This window comes from Salmo salar, chromosome 16, assembly GCF_965601325.2.
Source record: "Salmo salar chromosome 16, fSalSal1, whole genome shotgun sequence".
In the NCBI taxonomy this organism is placed as follows: Eukaryota; Metazoa; Chordata; class Actinopteri; order Salmoniformes; family Salmonidae; genus Salmo; species Salmo salar.
The window spans coordinates 41,640,365-41,664,419 of NC_138306.1; the positions used below are offsets into that span (position 1 = coordinate 41,640,365).

The following is a 24,055-nucleotide window of genomic DNA, read 5'->3' on the forward strand; positions in this document are numbered from 1 at the left end:
CACCATGAGTATGAGATGCCTCTCCTTGTATGCATCTCTGTTTCGCCGCCAAACATGCCGATGCTGTATCTGACAAAAACGTTCAATTTTGGTCTCATCTGACCAGAGCACCTTCTTCCAGTCATAATTTAAATGACATTTTGCAAACTCGATGTGCTTGCGTCTGTGTCTTGGGGTCAGAAAGGGCTTTCTTCTGGCAACCCTTCCAAAGAGCCTGTGGTTGTGGAGGTGGGGTCTCATATTGCTTTTTGAAACCTGGTGACGCCAAGACGTCCCCAAAGCCTGCAATTATTTCACGGGGATTCTTGGGGTTTTTGTTGCTTCTCTCACCATCCTCCTCCCTATCCTGGGGGGCAAAATGCATTTGCGTTCTCTACACGTGAGGTTTTCAACTGTTCCATATCTTTTTAATTTTGTTTATAATTGCCCTGACAGTGCTCAGTGGTATATTTAATCGTTTGTGGATCTTCTTGTAGCCATACCAGATTTATGAAGGTCTACAACCATCTGTCTCTTTTGAACTGCCAGTTCTTTTGTTTTCTTCATGGTGTTGGATGACAAAGGGATATTGCATGTGTTACCTCATTTTTATACCCTAGTGAAAGCGGAAGTGATGTAATGGCTCAATATAGTTCCTTAAGATCACCCTACCGTTGATTGTGAACCATCTTCAGACCAAGATCACCCTCCTGTTGATAGTGAACCATCTTCAGACCAAGAGCACCCTCCTGTTGATAGTGAACCATCTTCAGACCAAGAGCACCTTCCTGTTGATAGTGAACCATCTTCAGACCAAGAGCACCCCCTGTTGATAGTGAACCATCTTCAGACCAAGAGCACCCTCCTGTGGCAAGAGAGCAACACTCACTACACTGAGACAGTCTGAGCTTGCAGGATTAGCTATTGTACTTCGAAACGACTTACTCTAGTTCACCTAACATGCAAGTGAAACCACACGATCAAAGCTATTTGATTAAACCATGAAAACAACAAAACAAGCTTTGCTTTCTGTTAAAAGTTTTAATGTAATTTTGAAATACATTTGATATGACAATTTTACATAAACATTTTTTTATAACACAAGTGATTTTTTTTATATTAGTTTTTTTGTTTATGTTTTTGCCTTTTTTTGTAGTCATTTTATACTAAAGCTCAAAGCAAAAAAATAACATGATTGTTTCACCTGTCAAAACAGTAGGCTCAACAATGAATTTCAGGTGAAGGGACTGAGACAGGGGTGGGCAACTCTGTTCATGGAGAGCTGTGCAGGCCTTTGTTTCACCAGCCTTCAGGGCTTATTCTAATCTTCTATTTTATTGTAAACCATTATGAGCGAATTAACTAAACGGCACTAAAGCCTGCACTCCCTGCAGCGCTCCAGGTCCCAAGATGCCCATCCCTAGGACTGGGGGAAGAGAGTCCTGACCCAGATCTCCAAGTATCCCTGTGGTTTGTTTGGACGGATGGACAGACCTCTATGGTTTGCTGACAGACAGCAGCGTTATAAACAGAAATCCATGCCACACGCTCCCTTGCCTCCCTTGAGTAGGCCCAGACCGCTAGAATGACTCACTGCAATGCTGTGGTTCTCCAGCCCAATGTTTACAGCTCAATCCCTCAGCAATCTAAGCATAGTCACATCATGGTCCCTGAACTCTTATACATCTATAGGGTGGTGGAGGGGAGGGGGATATTTACTGCCTTCTTTAATATCCTCAAAACCTTTAAAGGGAAAAAAATGAAGAAAAACCTAGACCAAAAGACCCAAATTTGTCAACGACATTTGACAGCACTCTACTAGGGTTATTAGAAAGAGGCGTTCCATCGAGTTTACGCATTAGAGATCGGTAAATAATATACTACAGCTAGTAGATGCTCTGACAGCCGTACAAGATCTCAGACAGGAGGAGATTCAAAGTAGCCTTTCTGTGATACACACATCAACAGGGGTGAATGGTACAGTACAGTATCTCCTCCTGTGTGTTGCCTGAATGGAGATTTGCTATGACTCTGTAGCCCATCTTCGCACTTATTTCACACATATTGGGCGATTGATATCAAAATGACTGGTTAAGGTGGGCATTGTTGAAAGGAGACATGTAGCTATTCTAGTGCTCCTCAATGACAAGCATCTTTATCCTGATAGGTTTGGTCCCTCTCTAGATGTCTCCATTGGAAAGAGAGGATAGGTGGTAAGCAAGCCTTTCCCTCATAAGTGGGCCTATTTGAAATTAATCTTCTTTTTCGGACCATTCCAACGTCTATTAATGCAACACTCCCGATCCCTTGCGTATCTCTGGCATACCTACTCTATGAACACACTTGTGTTGTATTGGATCAATCACAACAAGCAGCAATGCCACTACTGTAAACTATCACCTAATATATTGAAGTTAATGGCATGTTAAAAGGCCAGCGCAGACGACATGTTCCTATGAAAACATATTCCAGTCACAGATACAGTATGAGACAGGTGCCCTTGTACAATAGCGCGTCCATGTCAACTAGGTTTCATAACATCCTCTTCACTCGACTTCCATTCAAAGATGTACTGTTTTGATCTCGATCTAACAGAATATCAACATTGACTTGTATAGTGATAGGAAATGCAACAAAATAGCACCAGGTTATGGAACAACGACAGCTAGGCATAACTAAAAAAAAGCAAAAAAAACAGGTAGATGTTTTAAGGGAACTATAGCAGACATGACAGACATTTCAGCAACAAAAATAGAACATGAACAAAAGTGTATATCTGTCTTACAGTCACTCCCCAACAAATAACCAATGACCCCAATGTAAACAACATTCAACACTTCATTATCAACCACCTTTGCCAATTAATCAATGGACAGCCCCAGTTCATGTGCATTTACGAACATTAAAACAATTCATATTGATGGGAGAAATATCACAGAGAAGGAAAAGTGCTGAAGAACGTCGGCCCCTGGCCCTTTATATAGAGACAAGTTGCCATACATTCATGTCCAGGGCCCAGTTTCTTTTTAAGTTATCTAGATTTTACCTATCGGATAGGATTAAATGCATAGAAATAGAATGAATAGAATGGACAAAACATTGACTTGAATGGGGACTTCCGTTCTATTCATTCTATTCTATTCTTATCTGATAGGCGAAACCCAGATAACTTTTTTAAAACTGGGCCATTAGGAATAGTCCTGTTTGTAGCTACACAAGCAGAATGTGAAAAATGGAGAGAACACAATTTTACGGAGCACATTACACGGTGAGGTTTCTATAGACTGCGGTGAAGAAGAGTACTAAATAAGGAGTTGTCCTTTTTTACACTTAAAAGGAGTAATCCACTCAAAAACTATATTTTGGAATTTGTTTCATTATCAACAGTGAAATGACAATTACCCAAATAAAGTTTGAGTGGATTATTCCTTTAAAAGGCTGCTTATTCAATAATATACATTACAGGATTTATACATTTTAACCAATAATATGTCTACTTGCCTGTTTTGTTTTTTTTTTACTTTTCTTAGTATACTTTTTTTAGTTAAAATACATTTTTCACATCAAAGGCTTGTAGTAGATGAAAAAGCAGAACGCTATAATACAACTTAGAAATATTACTCATTCCACCGATGAGGAAGAAAAAGGCTTAAAACAAAAGGAACTACACTTCACTGAAGAAAATATTACATTAGTCATCTACTTCTCTTTAAGGGGTCTGTTTGTTTTAAATAGACCAAACCAGAGCCATATATTTAACAAAGGAATAAATTGAGGGCTCAGCACCAGACTATTGGTGAAAAATACTGTACCCTGTGTGCGTAGTACCACCTGTTCCAATGTCTATAGCTCTTTGAATAAAATGGCAGCATTCGCTGTTCTGAGAGTATATGTGCATTTTGTAGGGTTTTGATGTCAAACAAATTTAGGACAGATGAAAATAATGACATGCTAGATACACCAAATGCCAACACCCTAACCTAAAAGTTATTATATTGGCCTTTCTGATCGCATGAAAAAAATAGGGATTTTCTTTTGTTCCAATGGTCTTACATGACTCTGAGATCGTGGTTGTTATAAACAAAGCCTTGTGATTGGAACTTATTTAAAGCAAACTAGTTACATAATTGTAACATGTATATTTTTCTGATCTATCTAAAAAATGTTTATATTTTTGAAACAAACAAATCTAATGGCTATATTCGGGGTAAACTTTGGGGTCATGGTGCAAACCTGTTGTAAAATGATCAAATCCAACAAGCTTTCTTATTTACAGAATTAGTTAATTTTCACATGAATTTCAAAAACAAAGTGGATAATATTAACTATCAATAAAAACGTAATGTACCAGTAATAATAATAATCATGAACACAGGTAAATTCCACTATTAAATTAAATATTTTATGGCTACGAACATCAAACAGGTGTTTGCACAAGGGATTCTAAATTCAACCGATTTGTGGTAAAAAAAATTAATGACAATGTGGACTACAGACTAAAAACTAACAGTGGCCAGAGGAGGTATTGACGGACTACTCCTAGCTAGAGCGTGTGCAAGCATTTTGCCTTAGAAAAATACAACTTGAAGTAAGAGTTCAGACACTCTTCAATGACAAAACTCAGTGAAATAAAAAAAGACTTTATAAACAAATATTTGCTAAGCAACTCAATCTTTACCTCGCTGAACAAAATACAAGCCCCACTGAAGTGCCTGAGGTCTGTTCTCTTGCAAGGTGGCTAAAGAAGTCACACTTTTAACAGCAAACTATTTAGAATGTACTTATATCAGCTAGAGAAGAAAACTGCTTTCTCGTTCCCTCTCACTCATCAATATGATGAGCATCCAATTCACAACACCCCCCACTCCCCCCAAAATCCAGTTCTAGAGGTAAAAAAAGAAAAAAAGAAAAACTAAACAAAAAAGACCATCCATCCCGGATAGACTGTGAATCCAGAGTGTGAACTGCAGAGTTAACTTAGTAACACCTACACAGGATCCTTCCTGGCGCTCCACTGTGACCTCAGACCACTGGGGAGATGCTGGCCTGAGGTGTCCACGGAGGGGTCTGTAAGGTGGTCCTGACTGCAGTGCGTGAGCCGATGAAGGGGGGCAGGTGCTATGAGGACCCACTCCCACTGCCAGTCCCGCAGGACTGGGCCTCTGGACCCTCTAGGGAGAGGAGAGACAGGCCTGGTGAGTGATAGACTAGGGCAGTCCAATCAAATAGTGTTTTAAATGACATTCTTGGGCTTTTTGAATGGGACAGATATTTTTTGCTTGCATGAAATAAGGGAAAATCCAAGACACTTCATAACATCCAAGGAAAAAGTAGAAGGGTCCTATTCAAAGACACCCAGATCACCTCCTTGAACCCCCCAGATCACTTCCTTGAACCATTAGTGAGGGTGTCGAAGGTCACTAACTGGGACTTTCAAATATGTTTGTTGGACCGTTAGGGGCAATGTCCAGATAACTTTCTTGGACCGCCAGACAACTTTTCCCAGATCATGTCCAGATAACAGTTTTGGACCATTAGTTTGTGTCCAGGATATCATTAGATCACTTTTTTGAACAATCACAGTAAGAGGTCTTCAGATCAGTTTGTGGTGATTGGAAAAGTTAGGGTAACAGCTAGGCTAAGGGGTTATATAGTTTACCTGTGGTGTTGGCAGTGGGTGTGAGCGGTTCGTCCTCATCACTATCCTCCCCGTTAGACTGGGGATGAGGGATGTGGCCATCTGGGATGGGGACCCTGGGCTCTGGCTCTTGGTCAGAGCGGCTCCGCAGGGCCAGAATACGATGGTGCAGCGCTGCGTACAGCTGCCCTGTGTCCTTAGAGCTTGCCTGGAACAGACATGACACATCAGCAATAAACTGGATGTTCTGGAAGTGTTAGATATACTCAACATCTATGTAATAACCAGAGCCATGTATTTAGAGAGTTGGGCCAATGCGGTTTCTGCGTTTTGATGTATTTACATGACACTTCAACATTCTATGGCAGCCATGTTAGTTCCCCATTAACATTACATGGGGAATATTTAAACTATTCTTTGTAACCGACAGCATTATAACAATATTAAACATTCTAAAAGTTGGTCAAACACTCTTAAATATATAACTCTAGTAATAACTAATGTGGTCTTTCCCATACTGATATGAGGAAGACCTTGACCCCCTGGTCCTCAGTGTCCATGGCTGTGATGCGGACGCTCTTCTCACTGGCCTTGTCCGTCTGCATTTGAGGCCACAGTTTGGTGTTGAGGATCAGACGCAAACTGCCCTGGGTCCTCATCACTACAGCACAGAAAATAATACAAACTCAGGTCAGAAACAATGCATAGAATAACCAATGTAATACCTTCAAATGGGAGTTGCATTTTGACAGATGTACAAAAACAACTCCATAGAATCATACGATACAATCCAGGGCAGTGTGGCATGACAGTAAAGTGTATTGAGATTTTTAAATTAACTAAATTGTTGATATGATTTGATTCATGACTAATGATTAATTCATGATTAATGACTGTACCCAGCCTGGACTGTAATGATCCCTCCTCTGTGGAAGCCATATCATTGAGCCTTAGCAGTCCTCTGCCTCTCTCAACCCAAGACTGGGAAGCTTTGTCAAACACAAATAACTTGCACTGGACCTAATGAGACAAAAAAACATGCCACTGTCAGAGAATGACCATGGACCATTTCAGCCTATTTCCAACTGTCTGAGGAGACATGTAAACACAAAACTAGCAATCAACAATTGCATGGTAAAGTAAACTACAAACATTCTCTGACATTGAAATCAAGCAATTAAACACCAAACATGTAGGAAACCTCTTGCATACCTGAAGAACGTTACTCTCCGACTCCTCTCCAGTTCTGACCTCTACTTTCTCTAACAAACACCTCTTGGCTGTGGCTTTGGTGTAGGCCGCCGCCGACTCCTCCAAAGACTCTGTCACATTGTTATCTGCAAACAAGAGAACCAGAACCGCATTCAAACACTGTCACATAGTAGGGGCCTGAAAAAAGCCAGGTGTTTCCTTCATTACATTGCCATTACATAAGCCTCTTAACATTCCTTTCATATCCAGTATGGTCTTTATTTACCCACCTTTATCAGGGCTGCTGTCTTTTGACAGGAGCTCACAGGGCGGGGCGGTGGGGGGATCTCTGCTGCCCTCGGCTGCTTGCTCACATTTCAACGGACTCTGCAAAACAAGAATGTTATACAACATGCTTTAACACAACTTTGTGGATGCCATCATTAGTTGGAAGAGGGACAAATGATAGAAAAAAAACGGATAAAAGATGACTAGATTAGTCTCACAAAGAGCAAGTCTTACCAGGACACGATCTGACATGTTCTGTCCAAACACAAACTTATCCCTATCGTCAGCCTTGTTCTCAGCCTTCTGTAAGCTGGGTGGGAAACATACAGGAGAAAGGATGTTAGATAGGGGAGATGAAAGAGTAGCCTAATAAACAGATGACTGATCATATCCATTGTAGACAGAATCCATAAACGGCTAACCTGGGAGTGCTTCTGTATTGTAGGAAATAATTGGTTTCCCCTGATTCTGCTGATGTAGAGCCTTTCTGTTCACTTCTTTGCTCAACCTAGACCAATGGAGAAAAAGGTAAGGATCAGACAAATAACAAAAAAGGAACAGATCAAAAGAATGTAACAAAGCATGCAAGGCCACAAGACGCTGCTAAATTGTGATTTAGCCACACACCCAATGGGCTGTTGTTAGGTATGAGGCAAAGCCCAGAGCACTTCACAACATCTTTGAAAAGTATTCCATATGACATGCACTTTAGTTAACTATTCAAGGTCAGCTTGGCTCTGACACTCTGGCCAAATACAAATGTGTATTCCACAGGAGGATCAGTTTTCCCTCCTCCTGTCCTGGTCTCATCCCTCTCGCTTTTCTTCTCCTTGAAAGAAGATTAATGCAGCGAGAGACATTCATGGCAATTCCATAATGAATGTTCAAGCATAAAACCTGCCTTTGTGGCTTGTCCTGTTGTGTTTTTTGTTGTTGTTATGAACTCGCTTGATAACTATATACAGTACTTGTCAAAAGTTTGGACAGACCTACTCAAAGGTTTTTCTTTATTTTTACTATTTTCTACATTGTAGAATAATAGTGAAGACATCAAAACTATGAAATAACACATGGAATTATGTAGTTACCAAAAAAGTGTTAAATCAAAATATATGCTATAGATTCTTCAAAGTAGCCACCCTTTGCCTTGATGAAAGCTTTGCACACTCTTGGCATTCTCTCAACCAGCTTCATAAGTATTCACCTGGAATGCATTACAATTAACAGGTGTGCCTTGTTAAAAGGTAATTTGTGCAATTTATTTCCTTCTTAATGCAATTGAGCCAATCAGTTGTGTTGTGACAAGGTAGGGGTGGTATACAGAAGATAGCCCTATTTGGTAAAAGACCAAGTCCATGTTATGGCAAGGACAGCTCAAATAAGCAAAGAGAAATGACAGTCCATCATTACTTTAAGACATGAAGGTCAGTCAATCCAGCAAATTTCAAGAACTTTGAAAGTTTCTTCAAGTGCAGTCACAATTAACAGACATCTCAACATCAACTGTTCAGATTAGAGGTCGACCGATTATGATTTTTCAACGCCGATACCGATTATTGGGTGACCAAAAAAAGCCGATACCGATTAATCAGCCGATTATTATTATGTGTTTTTTTGTGTGTGTATGCATATATATATATATATACATACATACATACATACATACATACATACATACACACACACAGCTCTGAAGTGACAACAATACTGAAGAGTCTGCTTAGGAGACAAATACTCTCAACTGTTTGAATAATAAAAATAGAGTTTAAGTTACCTGTGATGAATGCTGAAAACAAAAACTGTAATTTCTATATGCAGGAAATCCTATTTTAATAATGGGCATGGTAAGAATTGACTACCAAAGTGCGAGTCATAATTCCCATGACACCTTCTAGCAAAATCTGAAAAGCGGTTCCTTCATTTATTCCATAGGATATTTTTAGATTAACTTAAAATATGGTCTGTGTTTGGTTTAGGCTTACACCACATTGCCAATTTTATAACTGTGTAGATATCCATAGGATATAATTCTGATCAATATAAGCGAAGATAAATTCCCTCTACAAAATAAATTATGAAAATATGTTGACAAACGTTACCTAGTGAGATTTACACGGGTATCAAAAAGCCGAGGCGGTTTAAGCACAAAACACAGACCTTATTTGAAGTAGATCAAGACATTCTCTATGGAAGACATGAACGGTAAAATAACGAAGGAACCCCTTTCAAGTTCAGCCGCAAGTTATTACAGGAATTATGACGCGTCGACTATTTCTCTCTAAATCATATACCTTTGACTATTACGAGCCTGCTAATGCCTACCACCGCTCAGTCAGAATGCTCTATCAAATATCAAATCATAGACTTAACTATAATATAATAAACCTTAGGTCATTAATATGGTCAAATCCAGAAACTATCATCTCGAAAACATTATTCTTTCAGTGACATACGGAACCGTTCCGTATTTTATCTAACGGGTGGCATCCATAAGTCTAAATATTCCTGTTACATCGCACAACCTACAATGTTATTTCATAGTTCCGTAAAATTCTGGCAAATTAGTTCGCAACGAGCCAGATTCTGTATACCCTGATTCTGCGTGCAACGAACGCAAGAGAACTGACACAACTTCACCTGGTTAATATTGCCTGCTAACCTGGATTTCTTTTAGTTAAATATGCAGGTTTAAAAATATATACTTCTGTGTATTGATTTTAAGAAAGGCATTGATGTTTATGGTTAGGTACAGTCGTGCAACGATTGTGCTTTTTTCGCAAATGCGCTTTTGTTAAATCATCCCCCGTTTGGCGAAGTCTGCTGTCTTTGTTAGGAAGAAATAGTCTTCACAGTTCGCAACAAGCCAGGCGGCCCAAACTGCTGCATATACCCTGACTCTGTTTGCAAGAGAAGTGACACATTTTCCCTAGTTAAAAGAAATTCATGTTAGCAGGAAATATTAACTAAATATGCAGGTTTAAAAATATATACTTGTGTATTGATTTTAAGAAAGACATTGATGTTTATGGTTAGGTACACGTCGGAGCAAAGACAGTCCTTTTTCGCAAATGCACACCACATCGATTATATGCAAAGCAGGACAGGCTAGATAAACTAGTAATATCATCAACCATGTGTCGATAACTAGTGTTTATGATTGATTGATTGTTTTTTTTATAAGATAAGTTTAATGCTAGCTAGCAACTTACCGTGGCAACGTAAAGCAGGTGGTTAGAGCGTTGGGCTAGTTAACGTAAGGTTGCATCCCCAAGCTGACAAGGTAAAAACCAGTTAACCCACCGTTCCAACCCACCGTTCCTAGACCGTCATTGAAAATAAGAATGTGTTCTTTAACTGACTTGCCTAGTTAAATAAAGGTTTAAAAAATAAATAAATAAATAGGCAAATCGGTGGCCAAAAATATCGATTACCGATTGTTATGAAAACTTGAAAATCGGCCCTAATTAAATCGGCCATTCCGATGAATCGGTCGACCTCTAGTTCAGATGAGACTGCTTGAATCAGGCCTTCATGGTCGATTTGCTGCAAAGAAACCACTACTAAAGGACACCAATAAGAAGAGACTTGCTTGGGCCAAGAAACACAAGCAATGGTGACACTACCAGTGATTTATTTAGCTTTCAAGACACACTTAACCAGCATGGCTACCACAGCATTCTGCAGCGATATGCCATCCCATCTGGTTTGTGCTTGGTGGGACTATCATTTCTTTTTCATGGCTGTGTAAGGTCTATTTCACCAAGAAGGTGAGTGATGGAGTGCTGCATCAGATTACCTGGCCTCCACAATCATCCGACCTCAACCTAAATGAGATGGTTTGGGATGATTTGGACCGCAGAGTGAAGGAAAAGCAGCCAACAAGTGCTCAGCATATGTGGGAACCCCTTCAAGACTGTTGGAAAAGCATTCCAGGTGAGAGAGATGCCAAGAGTGTGCAAAGCTGTCATCAAGGCAAAGGGTGGCTACTTTCAAGAATCTAAAATTTGTTTAACACTTTTTTGGTTACTACATGATTCCATATATGTTATTTCATAGTTTTCATGTCTTCACTATTATTCTACAATATAGAAAATATTAAAAATAAAGAAAAACCCTTGAATGAGTAGGTGTCCCCAAACTTTTGACGCCCTTTCACCTCTCAGCCTACCTGTGACGTGGTCGTGTCATCACAGTTCTCTGTGTTATTCTGGGTGACTGGCAGACCCTCTGATGACCTGTTCACTCCATTTGTACCACTGTTCAACCCTATCAGGACCAGAAGAAGAGACTGGTTGGATTCCTTTCACCTTCAACAAATGTTTTGTCGAAGCACATTGAGATGAAAGAAAGCTGAAGGAGAATGGCCATCGCAGAACAGAACAAAGTAGTAAAGCTGTTTGAGAGGATCTGAAGAGTAAGGTTCAGCCATCCTGAAAGTGTGCTTACCGGTCTGGGTTAGTGATTTGGTGGCCAGTGGGGCCTGCAGTACTGCGGGTCGTAGTACACTGCGCTGCTGCTCCTTGGGTTTCTGGCTCGGGACACCTGCAACACATTATACTTGGCCTAAATATAAGGCTCTGGACAGACCAAAGCCAGACAAAGAAGGGCCATCTTTTGCAATCTTATTGTGATGTTCTGTACATGGTGTTTTTTCCTGTTATGGAGCCTGTATACTAGACCCCAAAACCCATTTCCTTTGTCCCTTAAATGGACAATAAAGCCTTTGGAACTAACATGACATTGACTCGAGAGAGAGTGCACCCACCTGCACTAGGAGCCTGTCCATGGATCAGGGTGGGAGGCTTCAGGCGAAAACCAACCGTCTTCTCCTCTGTTGACATGAGAACAGAGAAAGATGGAGAAAGAGAGAGGGAACGTGAGGTAGCTGGAAGCTAAGCCAGAACTTGGTTTATTAAAAATTGGATCCTTCAAGGGTAGTTTTCCTTATCATGCAAATATCAAGTAGATGGAAAAGGAGATCTTAAGATAACTATTCATGAACTCACCAGGTTCTGAATCCGAATGATTATTTCCTGTCGGGGACTGACAGAAACTGGATGGCATGAACACATTGTTCTTAGAAACTGCAAGAGACAAAGATAAATAACATGAGTACACACCCTTTCTCCACACACTTAAGGAAAGTATTTTAATTAAACAAAATGTACAATTACCTGAATGTGCGGGTGGGAACTGTGTTAGTGACGATGTCCTTTCCCTCTTGGCCGGGGGACAGTAACTACTCTCATCTTTATCAGAGTCTGGAGGAGACAGAATGAGCAAAGATTAGCAAAGTAACTATACTGAACAAAAAAATACTCAACATACACAGTTGAAGTGGGAAGTTTACATACACCTTAGCCAAATACATTTAAACTCACTTTTTCACAATTCCTAACATTTAATCCTAGTAAAAATTGCCTGTCTTAGGTCAGTTAGGATCACCACTTTATTTTAAGAATGTGAAATGTCAGAATAATAGCAGAGAGAATGATTTATTTCAGCTTTTATTTCTTTCATCACATTTCCAGTGGGTCAGAAGTTTACATACACTCAATTAGTATTTGGTAGCATTGCCTTTAAATTGTTTAACTTGGGTCAAACGTTACGGGTAGCCTTCCAAAAACTTCACACAATAAGTTGGGTGAATTTTGGCCCATTCCTCCTGACAGAGCTGGTGTAACTGAGTCAGGTTTGTAGGCCTCCTTGCTTGCACACGCTTTTTCAGTTCTGCCTACACATTTTCTATGGGATTGAGGTCAGGGCTTTGTGATGGCCACTCCAATACCTTGACTTTGTTGTCCTTAAGCCATTTCGCCACAACTTTGGAAGTATGCTTGGGGTCATTGTCCATTTGGAAGACCCATTTCCGACCAAGCTTTAACTTCCTGACTGATGTCTTGAGATGTTGCTTCAATATATCCACATCATTTTCCTTCCTCATGAACCATCTATTTTGTCAAGTGCACCAGTCCCTCCTGCAGCAAAGCACCCCCACAACATGATGCTGCCACCCCTGTGCTTCACGGTTGGGATGGTGTTCTTCGGTTTGCAAGCCTCCCTCTTTTTCCTCCAAACATAGCGATTGTCATTATGGCCAAACAGTTCTATTTGTGTTTAATCAGACCAGAGGACATTTCTCCAAAAAGTACAATCTTTGTCCCCATGTGCAGTTGCAAACCGTAGTCTGGCTTTTTTATGGCGGTTTTGGAGCAGTGGCTTCTTCCTTGCTGAGCGGCCTTTCTGGTTATGCCGATATAGGACTCGTTTTACTGGGGGATATAGATTTCCTTTTACTGGAGATATAGATTTCCTCCAGCATCTTCACAAGTCCTTTGCTGTTGTTCTGGAATTGATTTACACTTTTCACACCAAAGTACATTCATCTCTAGGAGACAGAACGCGTCTCCTTCCTGAGCGGTATGACGGCTGCGTGGTCCGATGGTGTTAATACTTGCATACTATTGTTTGTACAGATGAACATGGTACCTTCAGGCATTTGGAAATTGCTCCAAAGGATGAACCAGACTTGTGGAGGTCTACAATTTTTTTTCTTGGCTGATTTCTTTTGATTTTCCCATGATGTCAAGCAAAGAGGCACTGAGTTTTAAGGTAGGCCTTGAAATACATCCACAGGTACACCTCCAATTGACTCAAATTATGTAAATTAGCCTATCAGAAGCTTCTAAAGCCATGACATCATTTTCTGGAATTTTCCAAGCTGTTTAAAGGCACAGTCAACTTAAGTGTATGTAAACTTCTGACCCACTGGAATTGTGATACAGTGAATTATAAGTGAAATAATCTCTCTGTAAACAATTGTTGGAAAAATTGCTTGTGTCATGCACAAAGTAGATGTCCTAAACAACTTGCCAAAACTACAGTTTGTTAACAAGAAATGTGTGGAGTGGTTGAAAAACGAGTTTTAATGGCTCCAACCTAAGTGTATGTAAACTTCCAACTTCAACTGTAAAGTGTTGGTCCCTTGTTTTATAAGCTGAAATAAAAAAGTACCCAGAAATGTTTCATACGCACGCAAATATTGATCTCAATGTAATGTAATGTAAATGTAAATCTCAAATTTTGTGCACAAATATATATATACACATTTTAGTCACCGACTGCTTACATTCCTGTTAGTGAGCATTTCTACTTTGCCAATATAATCCATCCACCTGACAGGTGCGGTATATCAAGAAGCTGATAAAACAGCATGATCATTACACAGGTGCACCTTGTACTGGGGGAAAAAGGCCACTCAAAACATGCAGTCGTCACACCACACTGCCTCAGATGTCTAAAGTTGAGGGAGTGTGCAATTGGCATGCAGGAATGTCCACCAGAGCGGTTGCCAGAAAATGTAATGTTCAATTCTCTACCACAATGTCGTTTTAGAGAATTTGGCAGTACGTCCAACCGGCCTCAGAACCCCAGACCACGTGTAAGCACGCCAGCCCAGGACCTCCACATCCGACTTCTTCAACTGAGGGATCATCTGAGACCAGCTACCCTAACAGCTGATGAAACTATTGGTCTGCACAACTGAAGAATTTCTGCACAAACTGTCAGAAACCATCTCAGGGAAGCTCATCTGAGAGCTCGTCATCCTCACCAAGGTCTTGACCTGACTGCCTTTCGGCATTGTAACCGACTTCTGTGGGCAAATGCTCAGCTTTGATGGCTACTGGCACGCTGGAGAAGTACGCTCCTCACAGATGAATCCTGGTTTCAACTATACCGGGCAGATGGAAGACAGGGTGTATGGTGTCGTGTAGGCGAGCTGTTTGCTGATGTCAACGTTGTGAACAGAGTGCCCCTTGGTGGCAGTGGGGTTGTGGTATGGGCAGGCATAAGCAACAGACAACGAACACAATTGCATTTAATTGATGGCAATTTGAATGCACCGTGATGAGATCCTGAGGCCCATTTCGGTGCCATTCATCCGCTGCCATCACCTCATCACCGCATGATAATGCACGGCCCCATGTCGCAAGGATCTGTACACAATTCCTGGAAGACGAACATATCCCAGTTCTTCCATTGCCTGCATACTCACCAGACATGTCACCCATTGAGCATGTTAGAGATGCTCTGGATCAACGTGTATGACAGCGTGTTCCAGTTCCCACCAATATCCAGAAACTTCGCACAGCCATTGAAAAGGAGTGGGACAACATTCCACAGGCCACAATCAACAGTCTGATCAACTCTATGCGAAGGAGATGTGTCACGCTGCATGAGGAAAATGGTGGTCACACCAGATACTGACTGGTTTTCTGATCCACGCCCCTACCTTTTTTTAAGGTATCTGTGACCAACAGATGCAACTCTAGATTCCCAGTCATGTGAAATCCATTGTTTAGATCTAATGAATTAATTTCAATTGACGGATTTCATTATATGAACTGTAACGCAGTTATTGTTGTTCAGTGCAAAATATAAGACAGGCATTTTCAATTTTCCAAAGCACTAGAACCTGCTTGGTTACCCTCCTCATCCTTACCTTCTCCATCCTCTGCACTGGACCCTTCTACTGATCTCTGTAGGGTTTGACAGAGAGAGGAGATGGAGATGAGAGGAAGAATGAGAGAGGAAGAACATAACAGACATTCAGACAGAGGAAACCAAGGAAATTATCCAGTCAGTGTGAAGCCAAGTCCGCTCCATAGCATGCCATCACACTGTTTACATTTTCAGAAGAGGTATGAAATGAGTGTTTCTCACCTTCTGAGCTTTATCTTTCTGGAACACAAACACTGGTGGGGCTATGGCATGCTTCTCTGCAAGAGAAATCAGAATGTGTCACTGTTGGAGATCTCATTTTGCACATCTTTGGGCAAAAGCTTTATGATGGATGTCTCTTCACTTTGTCTATAAAAACCCCTCTCCTACTATGAGCCTTGTCTGCATTTCTAGACTACAAATATTACAAGTTGAATTCTACAGAGCTGACAAAGACCCGCAGGTTAGGCCAAAGTGAAACCAATGAAACCGTGACAAGTTTTGTACAACTGTGCACTTACTTCACCTTCCCCATAACACAACACACCTCAGGGCTCAGGCATCCAAGTCAGTGTAAGTGGAGTCCCCTGTCACTGTCAGTGCCCACAAAGCTTTGATAGAACCTCAGCCAGGACCTAGTAAATCTTTTCCCCAAGCTATAATTAGAACTCCAGTCATAATTTAATTGAGGAGGCTCTACCCACTGGGCAGACGACAATTCAACGTCTATTCCACAGCGGTTCAACGTCATTTTGTTGAAATGATAAATCAGTAATGTGTATAAAGGAGGAAAGCACCCATTTTAAAGGCAATAAAATGACAGAAAGAAAGCTATGTTGAACTATGGTGAAGTTGAGATGGTCATGGTACGAGAAAAATGCAGAACAGAAAGGCCAGCAAAGCCTAATTTAGAAGGATGGGAAGGTAGATGTGCCTAGCTACTGACACTGAACAGTAAAAGCTGATATTAAGCAGATACAGTACCAGTCAGAAGATGGTCCTATTTTACCAAACAGGGCTAAGTCCATAATATGGAAAGAACAACTCAAATAAGCAAAGAGAAACAACAGTCCATCATTACGAGCGATGGACATTAGACCAGTGGAAATCTGTCCTTTGGTGTGATGAGTCCAGATTAGAGATTTTTGTTTCCAACCTAAAAAGATAGCTTTTCAATATGTAGGCCTAGTAAATCAAATCGAATTATACTTGTCATATGCGCCAAATACAACAGGTGTAAACTTTACTGTGAAATGCTTACTTGTGAGCACTTTCCTCAACAATGCAGAGTTCAAAACGAAGAAAATTAGCAACACAATTAAATGTAAAAAACAAGGCTATACAAGGAGTACCGCGACCGAGTCAGTGTGCAGGGGTATGAGGTAGTTGAGGTCATATGTACATGTAGTTAGGGGTAAAAGTGACTAGGCAATTATGATAGATAAACAGAGTAGCAACTGCGTGTGTGAAGAATGTGAAAGTGTGTGTGTGTGTGTGTGTGTGTGCGCGCGCGCGCGCGCGCGCGCGTGTGTGTGTGTGTGTGTGTGTGTGTGTGTGTGTTCAGTCATCCCCAGCTGAGGCAAAAGGCTTTGTAATGGCTTGGCATTGCTCATTTGCCCTCCAGGTGTGAAACATGCATGGTGGATGCACAAGGCCTTTGACGAGAACTTCTGCATAATTACATTGTTTTACTGAGGTTTCCAACCACACTAGTGCTATTATCTGTGATATGGCAATGAAACATTCCCCTTTTTATGAAAACCTAAAGGACACTGAATGGATTTGCTTTGTCACAAAATAAACTCGATGGCATTTTTACTTGATCAAATTAATGAAGTGGATAAAACAAACTGCACATCCTTGATTTAATAAAAATGTGTCACAATGCTGGGTTAAACTCGATATATCCTTCACACTCTAGTCTATACTTAGCCTGTTGAAATGTACTCTATAGCCTTTCTGACTAGGCTAGTTATTTCAGTTTGTTCACACTGAAAGATGAATGTCTGTTGTTAAGATACAGTAAAGGCTACAAAATACTGTACACTGAACAAAAATATAAACACAACGTGTAAAGTGTTGGTCCCATGTTTCATGAGCAGAAATAAAAGATCCCAGAAATGTTCCATATGCACAAAAAGCTTATTTCTCTCAAATGTTGTGTACATCCCTGTTAGTGAGCATTTCTCATTTTCCAAGATAATCAATCCATCTGACAGGTGTGGCATATAAAGAAGCTTATTAAACAGCATGATCACTACACAGGTGCACCTTGTGCTGGGGACAATAAAAAGCCACTCTAAAATGTGCAGCTTTGTCACACAACACAATGCCACAGATGTCTCAAGTTTTGAGGGAACGTGCAGTTGGCATGCTGACACTGCAGGAATGTCCACCAGAGCTGTTGCCAGATAATTGAATGTTCATTTCAATACCATAAGCCGCCTCCAACATAGTTTTAGAGAATTTGTGGGTTTGCTGATGCCAACCTGCCCCATGGTGCCTGCCCCATGGTGGCAGTGGGGTTATGGTGTGGGCAGGCATAAGCTAAGGACAACGAACACAATTGCATTTGTGAGTACCATTTTTTTTTAAAAGGTATTTGTGTCCAACAGATGCATATCTGTTTTCCCAGTCATGTGAAATCCATAGATTGTGGCCTAATGAATTTAGTTCAATTGACTGAATTCCTCAGATGAACTCTAACACAGTAAAATAAATTAAATTGTTGCGTTTATATTTTTGTCCAGTATAACCTAATCTACTTCATGCAGCATATAGCCTCAGCTCTTCACCATGAGGATAACTTATCTAGAAATCAGTGAGGTGACACTTGCTCACATCACTGGAACTCAGGTGCTGGACAAGATAAAAGGCCTGCACAATATTGCACCCAAACTATCTTTAACAAGGAAAAATTATTCAGAAAAAACTTACAAAGATCCACCTCGGACCAAAACATTATCTCATTAAAGTAAGATCGAGTGCAACCTGGTTTTGCTTCTGGGTCCCCTACCCACTCAGCATAGAGCCCTCACCCATCTCCACTCACCCTTGTCCTTGTCCATGCTGTCAATTTTGATCCCTACCTCTAACCATCACAAACTGAACATCTCACATTCTTCCTGCTAAGAACAGAAGGAAAATCAGATGAGTTTCAGTAAGCGGAACAAGTTGTCGAGACCAAAACAACTGATTATTCTTCTCATTTGATCGAAATTAGAAACTGACAGAAATGAATGATGTGTGTGATAGGCTTCATCCAATGACTGTCGCAGATTCAAATAGCAAACACGTCTCCTATGACCTTGTGCATCTGACGAAATGAGAAAGGAATCCAGGCCACAGAAAAGAAGTGAGAGGGTTTCACAAAATGGAATGGGAGTTCCAGTGTCTTTCAATGGAGCAGCTGTCAAATAGACTAACTCCAGAGAAACACAGTGACATTCTGGAGCAAAGAGTGGCTACAGGCATTAATCTCATTAGTCTTCTAGCTATTCACATAGGGCCTACCGTCTAAGCCTCTTATTTTGAAGCTAGCCATACGACCTTCAATTTCACATCTTAAATCTCACACATTTGAATGAACGAGCATGCACTGAAGAAAAGTGTTACAAGGCAGCTTTTTTAAATATGGTGAAATCAGAAAAAATATCCAGAGTAGAGAGCCAGTTGAAAGTTTGGACTTCCAGTGGCTGTGCTCTTATGCCTAGATCAAATAAAAATAGATTTGTATTGGTCACATGCGCCGAATACAACAGATGTAGACTTTACAGTGCAATGCTTACTTACGAGCTTTTCTCAACAATGCAAGGTTAAAAAAATAAGACCAATATTTTCAAAAGAAAAATGTTAATTGTGACACAAAAACAATAACGAAGCAATATAAAAGGAGTACCAGTACCAAGTCAATGTGCAGGGGTACGAGGTAGATGAGCTAGTACAGTATGTACATGTGGGTAGGGGTAAAAGTCACTAGGCAATCAGGATATATAATTAACAGAGTAGCAGCAGCGTATGTGAAGTGTGAAAGTGTGTGTATGGGTGTTTCTCAATATGATACTATCGTATTCCACACTCATGCTCCAAGTGCATACTCCGAGGACATTCTCTTGAGTACGTTTTTGTGAGGACGAGAGTGTGAAGAACGCATAAAACATTACAGTAGTGGGAGTGCTTCTCAAATGTATTACCTCACGCTGTATCTCCACATTCACTGAACCTTCTTCCAGCCAGGACAATGCCACAATAGAGTCAAAACAAAATATACACAAAGCAAATGTTTTACTTCATAATTATCAGCTAGATATACAGTACCAGTCACAGTTTGGACACACCTACTCATTCAAGGGTTTTTCTTTATTTTTACTACTCATTGTAGAATAATAGTGAAGACATCAAAACTATGAAATAATACAAAAAAAATGTTAAACAAATCTAAATATATTTAAAATTTGAGATTCTTCAAAGTAGCCAACCTTGGCCGTGATGACAGCTTTGCACACTCTTGGCATTCTCTCAACCAGCTTCATGAGGTAGTCACCTGGAATGTTAATTTGTGGAATTTCTTTCCTTCTTAATGCATTTGAGCCAATCAGTTGTGCTGTGACAAGGTAGGGGTGGTATACAGAAGATGGTCTTTTACCAAATAGGGCTAAGTCCATATTATGGCAAGAACAGCTCAAATAAGTAAAGAGAAACGACAGTCCATCATTACTTTAAGACATGAAGGTCAGTCAATGCGGACAATTTCAAGAACTTTGAAAGTGCAGTCGCAAAAACCATCAAGCGCTATGATGAAACTGGCTCTCATGAGGACAACCACAGGAAAGGAAAACCCAGAGTTACCTCTGCTGCAGAGGATAAGTTCATTAGAGTTACCAGCCTCAGCTTGCAGCCCAAATAAATGCTTCAAAGTTCAAATAACAGACATTCTCAACATCAACTGTTCAGAGGGGAAAGCGTGAATCAGGCCTTCACGGTAAAATTGCTGCAAAGTAACCACTACTAAAGGAAACCAATAATAAAGAAGAGACTTGCTTGGGCCAAGAAACACGAGCAATGGGCATAAGACCGGTGGAAATCTGTCCTTTGGTCTGATGAGTCCAAACTTGATATTTTTGGTTCCAATCATTGTGTCTTTGTAAGATGCAGAGTAGGTGAACGGATGATCTCCGCATGTCTGATTCCCGCCATGAAGCACGGAGGAGGTGGTGTGATGGCGCTTTGCTGATGACACTGTCAGTGATTTATTTAGAATTCAAGGCACACTTAACCTGCATGGCTACCACAGCATTCTGCAGCGATATGCCATCCCATCTGGTTTGCGCTAAGTTGGACTGTTTTTCAACAGGAAAATTACCCAAAACACACCTCCAGGCTGTGTAAGGGCTATTTGACCAAGGAGAGTGATGGAGTGCTGCATCAGATGACCTGGCTTCCACAATCACCTGACCTCAACCCAAATGAGATGGTTTGGGATTATTTTGATCGCAGAGTGAAGGAAAAGCAGCCAACAAGTGCTCAGCATATGTGGGAGCTCCTTCAAGACTGTTGGAAAGGCATTCCAGGTGAAGCTGGTTGAGAGAATGCCAAGAGTGTACAAAGCTGTCATCAAGGCAAAGGGTGGCTACTTTGAAGAATCTATAGCATATATTTTGATTTGTTTAACACTTTTTTTGGTTACTACATGATTCCATGTGTTATTTCATAGTTTATGTATTCACTATTATTCTACAATTTAGAAAATAGTACAAATAAAGAAAAACCCTGGAATGAGTTGGTGTCCAAACTTTTGACTGTTACTGTATGGAAGTCGTAATCTAGCTAGCCCCAAATTACCTAAAACCAACGTTATCCAAGGTAGATGTCAATTTTCCGTGGTTAGCTAGCTAACAATTATACATGGCTATCTGGCTAGCTAAAACTAGTAGCTAGACCAGTTAGCTCTATTGACTTAATGTTGGTTTACGACCTACGCACACTACAGTGGGTATGGTAGGCAGGTAACCATGCCAAAATTAACACAGCATGTATTTATTAACATATTAAGATACACTATTGTAGTCAGGCATCACATAAGATAGAATAGGCAGAATTCCATTCAGAAGTCAGTGTGTATTTTCTCTCGCTTCAGCTCAAATAATGGCCGCCATTCATTTCAAGAAAATGTCGGTCATTTTTACATGGTTGTGTCATATTTCTTTGGATAATTTCCATAGAAGCTTGCATCGATTCATTCTTCAAAATATGTACAAACGGAGTATGCATTTGAGAAGTGCCCTCCGTGCTCCATTTCGCATACTTTGATTTGGACTCATACTCCCACCCTCTCGGGCTCGGAGCATGGTAGTATGCATTTTGAGAAACACCCTATGTGTGAGTGTGTGTGGGGTCAATACGCATGTGTATTTTGTGTGTGAGTGTATGTAGTGTGTTGGAGTGTCAGTGTGCATAGAGCCAGTGCAAAACAATTAAGATAAAATGTATAATAAAGACCGACAGTGTCATGGCATCAATGCCGAGTAATACATTTTGCAGTGTCTAGCTCATCCATGTAATCCAAAATTATTACTGGATATGTGTGCAACAAAATTCCACAATCACCTTTTGCTACCATTTCTGTCAAGTCTACACATACAGTTTGATGCAAACGACACACAAAATGCACTGCTTTTGCAACACAATGCTGTAAGGCAAACACAGCGTTCCATTGGAAATGAATGTACTGCTGGTGTACCAAAACGCAATGACACTGTTCGTCTGATCGAGGCATTATGTGCAGCCGAGTAGATTGCGCATTTCAGCGATAGATACTGTTCAATACTGGCCCTGCTCAACAAGTTATCTATTTGCATTGGCATCATTGTACAGTCTTGGCATCAATGTTCAGCCTGGTCTCATAGACTAGACTTAACATAGTAAATGTAAATCAAAGACGCTCAAATTAGTATGATATGTTACGTTTGGTACAGTTACATAAGACAGATGGTTACTTAAGGCAAGAACGAAAGTCGGGTTGTTGGTCGGAGCGGGCGTATGATGCGAATGTCTAGGTTTCAAGTTCGAATCTCATCACAGACAACATTAGCATTTTAGCAACTTTAACTAATTTTTAGCATCTACTTAGCATGTTAGCTAACCCTTCCCCTAACCGTAAGACTTTTAGCTGACCTAACCCAGCTAACGTTAGCCACCTAGTATGAACAAATATGAAAATGTATGCACACACTACTGTAAGTCGCTCTGGATAAGTGTCTGCTAAAAGATTCAAATGTAAAAGTAATTCATAACACATCATACCTTCTGCAAATTCTGAACTTTGTACGTTTTGCAAATTCTTAACATATACGATTTGTAATTCATATCATACGAATGGGTGATACAGATCCATAAATTAATACATATCAAGCAAAACGTAACATATCATACTAAACGCTCTGAGTTATGTACAGAATAATACGAAATGCTCTGAGACAGGGTTGCATTGTTAGCTACATGAAATGGATGACATGATCCTATATATCAAAGTCATTCAAATCCATATAGCTAGTTTAGCACGTTGCTAATCCTGTTATGTCACTAGGCTAGTACAGCAAATTACTTACGCTTTGAATTTGGAACATGTAGTCTGTCGGGCCTAACGTTACAATGGGTCAGACACCTGTGACTTGTAACCTCCGGCAATGAGCAAGAACGACCTAGTTCTGAACTTCTGTCTGTAAGCAGCACCGCCGTGCAAAACACTAGCTACGGTGGGACATAGACATTGTTGTTTGCCGTTAGCTAGTTTCTGACCATAGTAGATCAAGCTACATGGAGGTGGTGGGAGGTTTAAAAAGGCTATTCGAGGAGACAAATTCCACCCGGTGTTTCCCACATGTGACCCAGATGTGATTTCTATTGTTCGTTCGTGAGTATTTAATTTGTTTGCTTTTCTTGTCTAGTTAACTAGCTACAAAAACATGCTGATATATTGGTAGGTAGCTTATGTTAGCTAGTTCTATAAAGATGTGATATTTTCAAAAAGTTAACTGCCCCTCCCCTCCCCCGGTTGTGCCACACGGTCCAGACCGCCGCCCCCCACTCCACATCCCTGTAAAATATAGCCAGCAAAGGCCGGGGATCTAACGTATTCTAATGTTTAGTCAAACTGCTGCCTCCACATCGAGCTGCAAACACAACGGAGCATTCCCTGCACATCTGCTGACATTCACTCGCTATTGTGGTTCATTCATTAGATTTGTTTATCTTTCTCCCTGAGCGATTCCTTACCTTCGTTTGCCAGGTCCGCCATTTTACTTCCTTACTGACACCCACAATACTCCGCGGTAGACATGCGCGTTATGGCTGGACAAATAAATGTTACTACCTCTAGGGGGAGTCATGTTTACACATTTGTGCAACAAAACAGAAATAGTCCCCACCGCCAATTTTGTGCTGTGCACTGTAGTCCAT

The 24,055-nt window shown here is 40.6% G+C and overlaps 1 protein-coding gene across 1 annotated transcript; it reads right to left on the minus strand.

Moving 5' to 3' along the window:
* Positions 1 to 3,483: 3,483 nt before the first annotated feature.
* Positions 3,484 to 23,941, minus strand: LOC106573555 (ran-binding protein 3). Its single transcript, XM_014148696.3, has 16 exons — positions 23,873 to 23,941; positions 15,821 to 15,876; positions 15,600 to 15,636; positions 12,271 to 12,357; positions 12,103 to 12,180; positions 11,862 to 11,927; positions 11,543 to 11,638; positions 11,265 to 11,362; positions 7,519 to 7,604; positions 7,331 to 7,406; positions 7,099 to 7,195; positions 6,830 to 6,954; positions 6,517 to 6,637; positions 6,136 to 6,278; positions 5,639 to 5,825; positions 3,484 to 5,150 (listed from the first exon to the last, which is right to left on the minus strand). Exons 1-16 carry the CDS (start codon positions 23,892 to 23,894, stop codon positions 5,098 to 5,100), a joined length of 1,428 nt encoding a protein of 475 aa, XP_014004171.3. The 5' UTR covers positions 23,895 to 23,941; the 3' UTR covers positions 3,484 to 5,097.
* Positions 23,942 to 24,055: the final 114 nt, after the last annotated feature.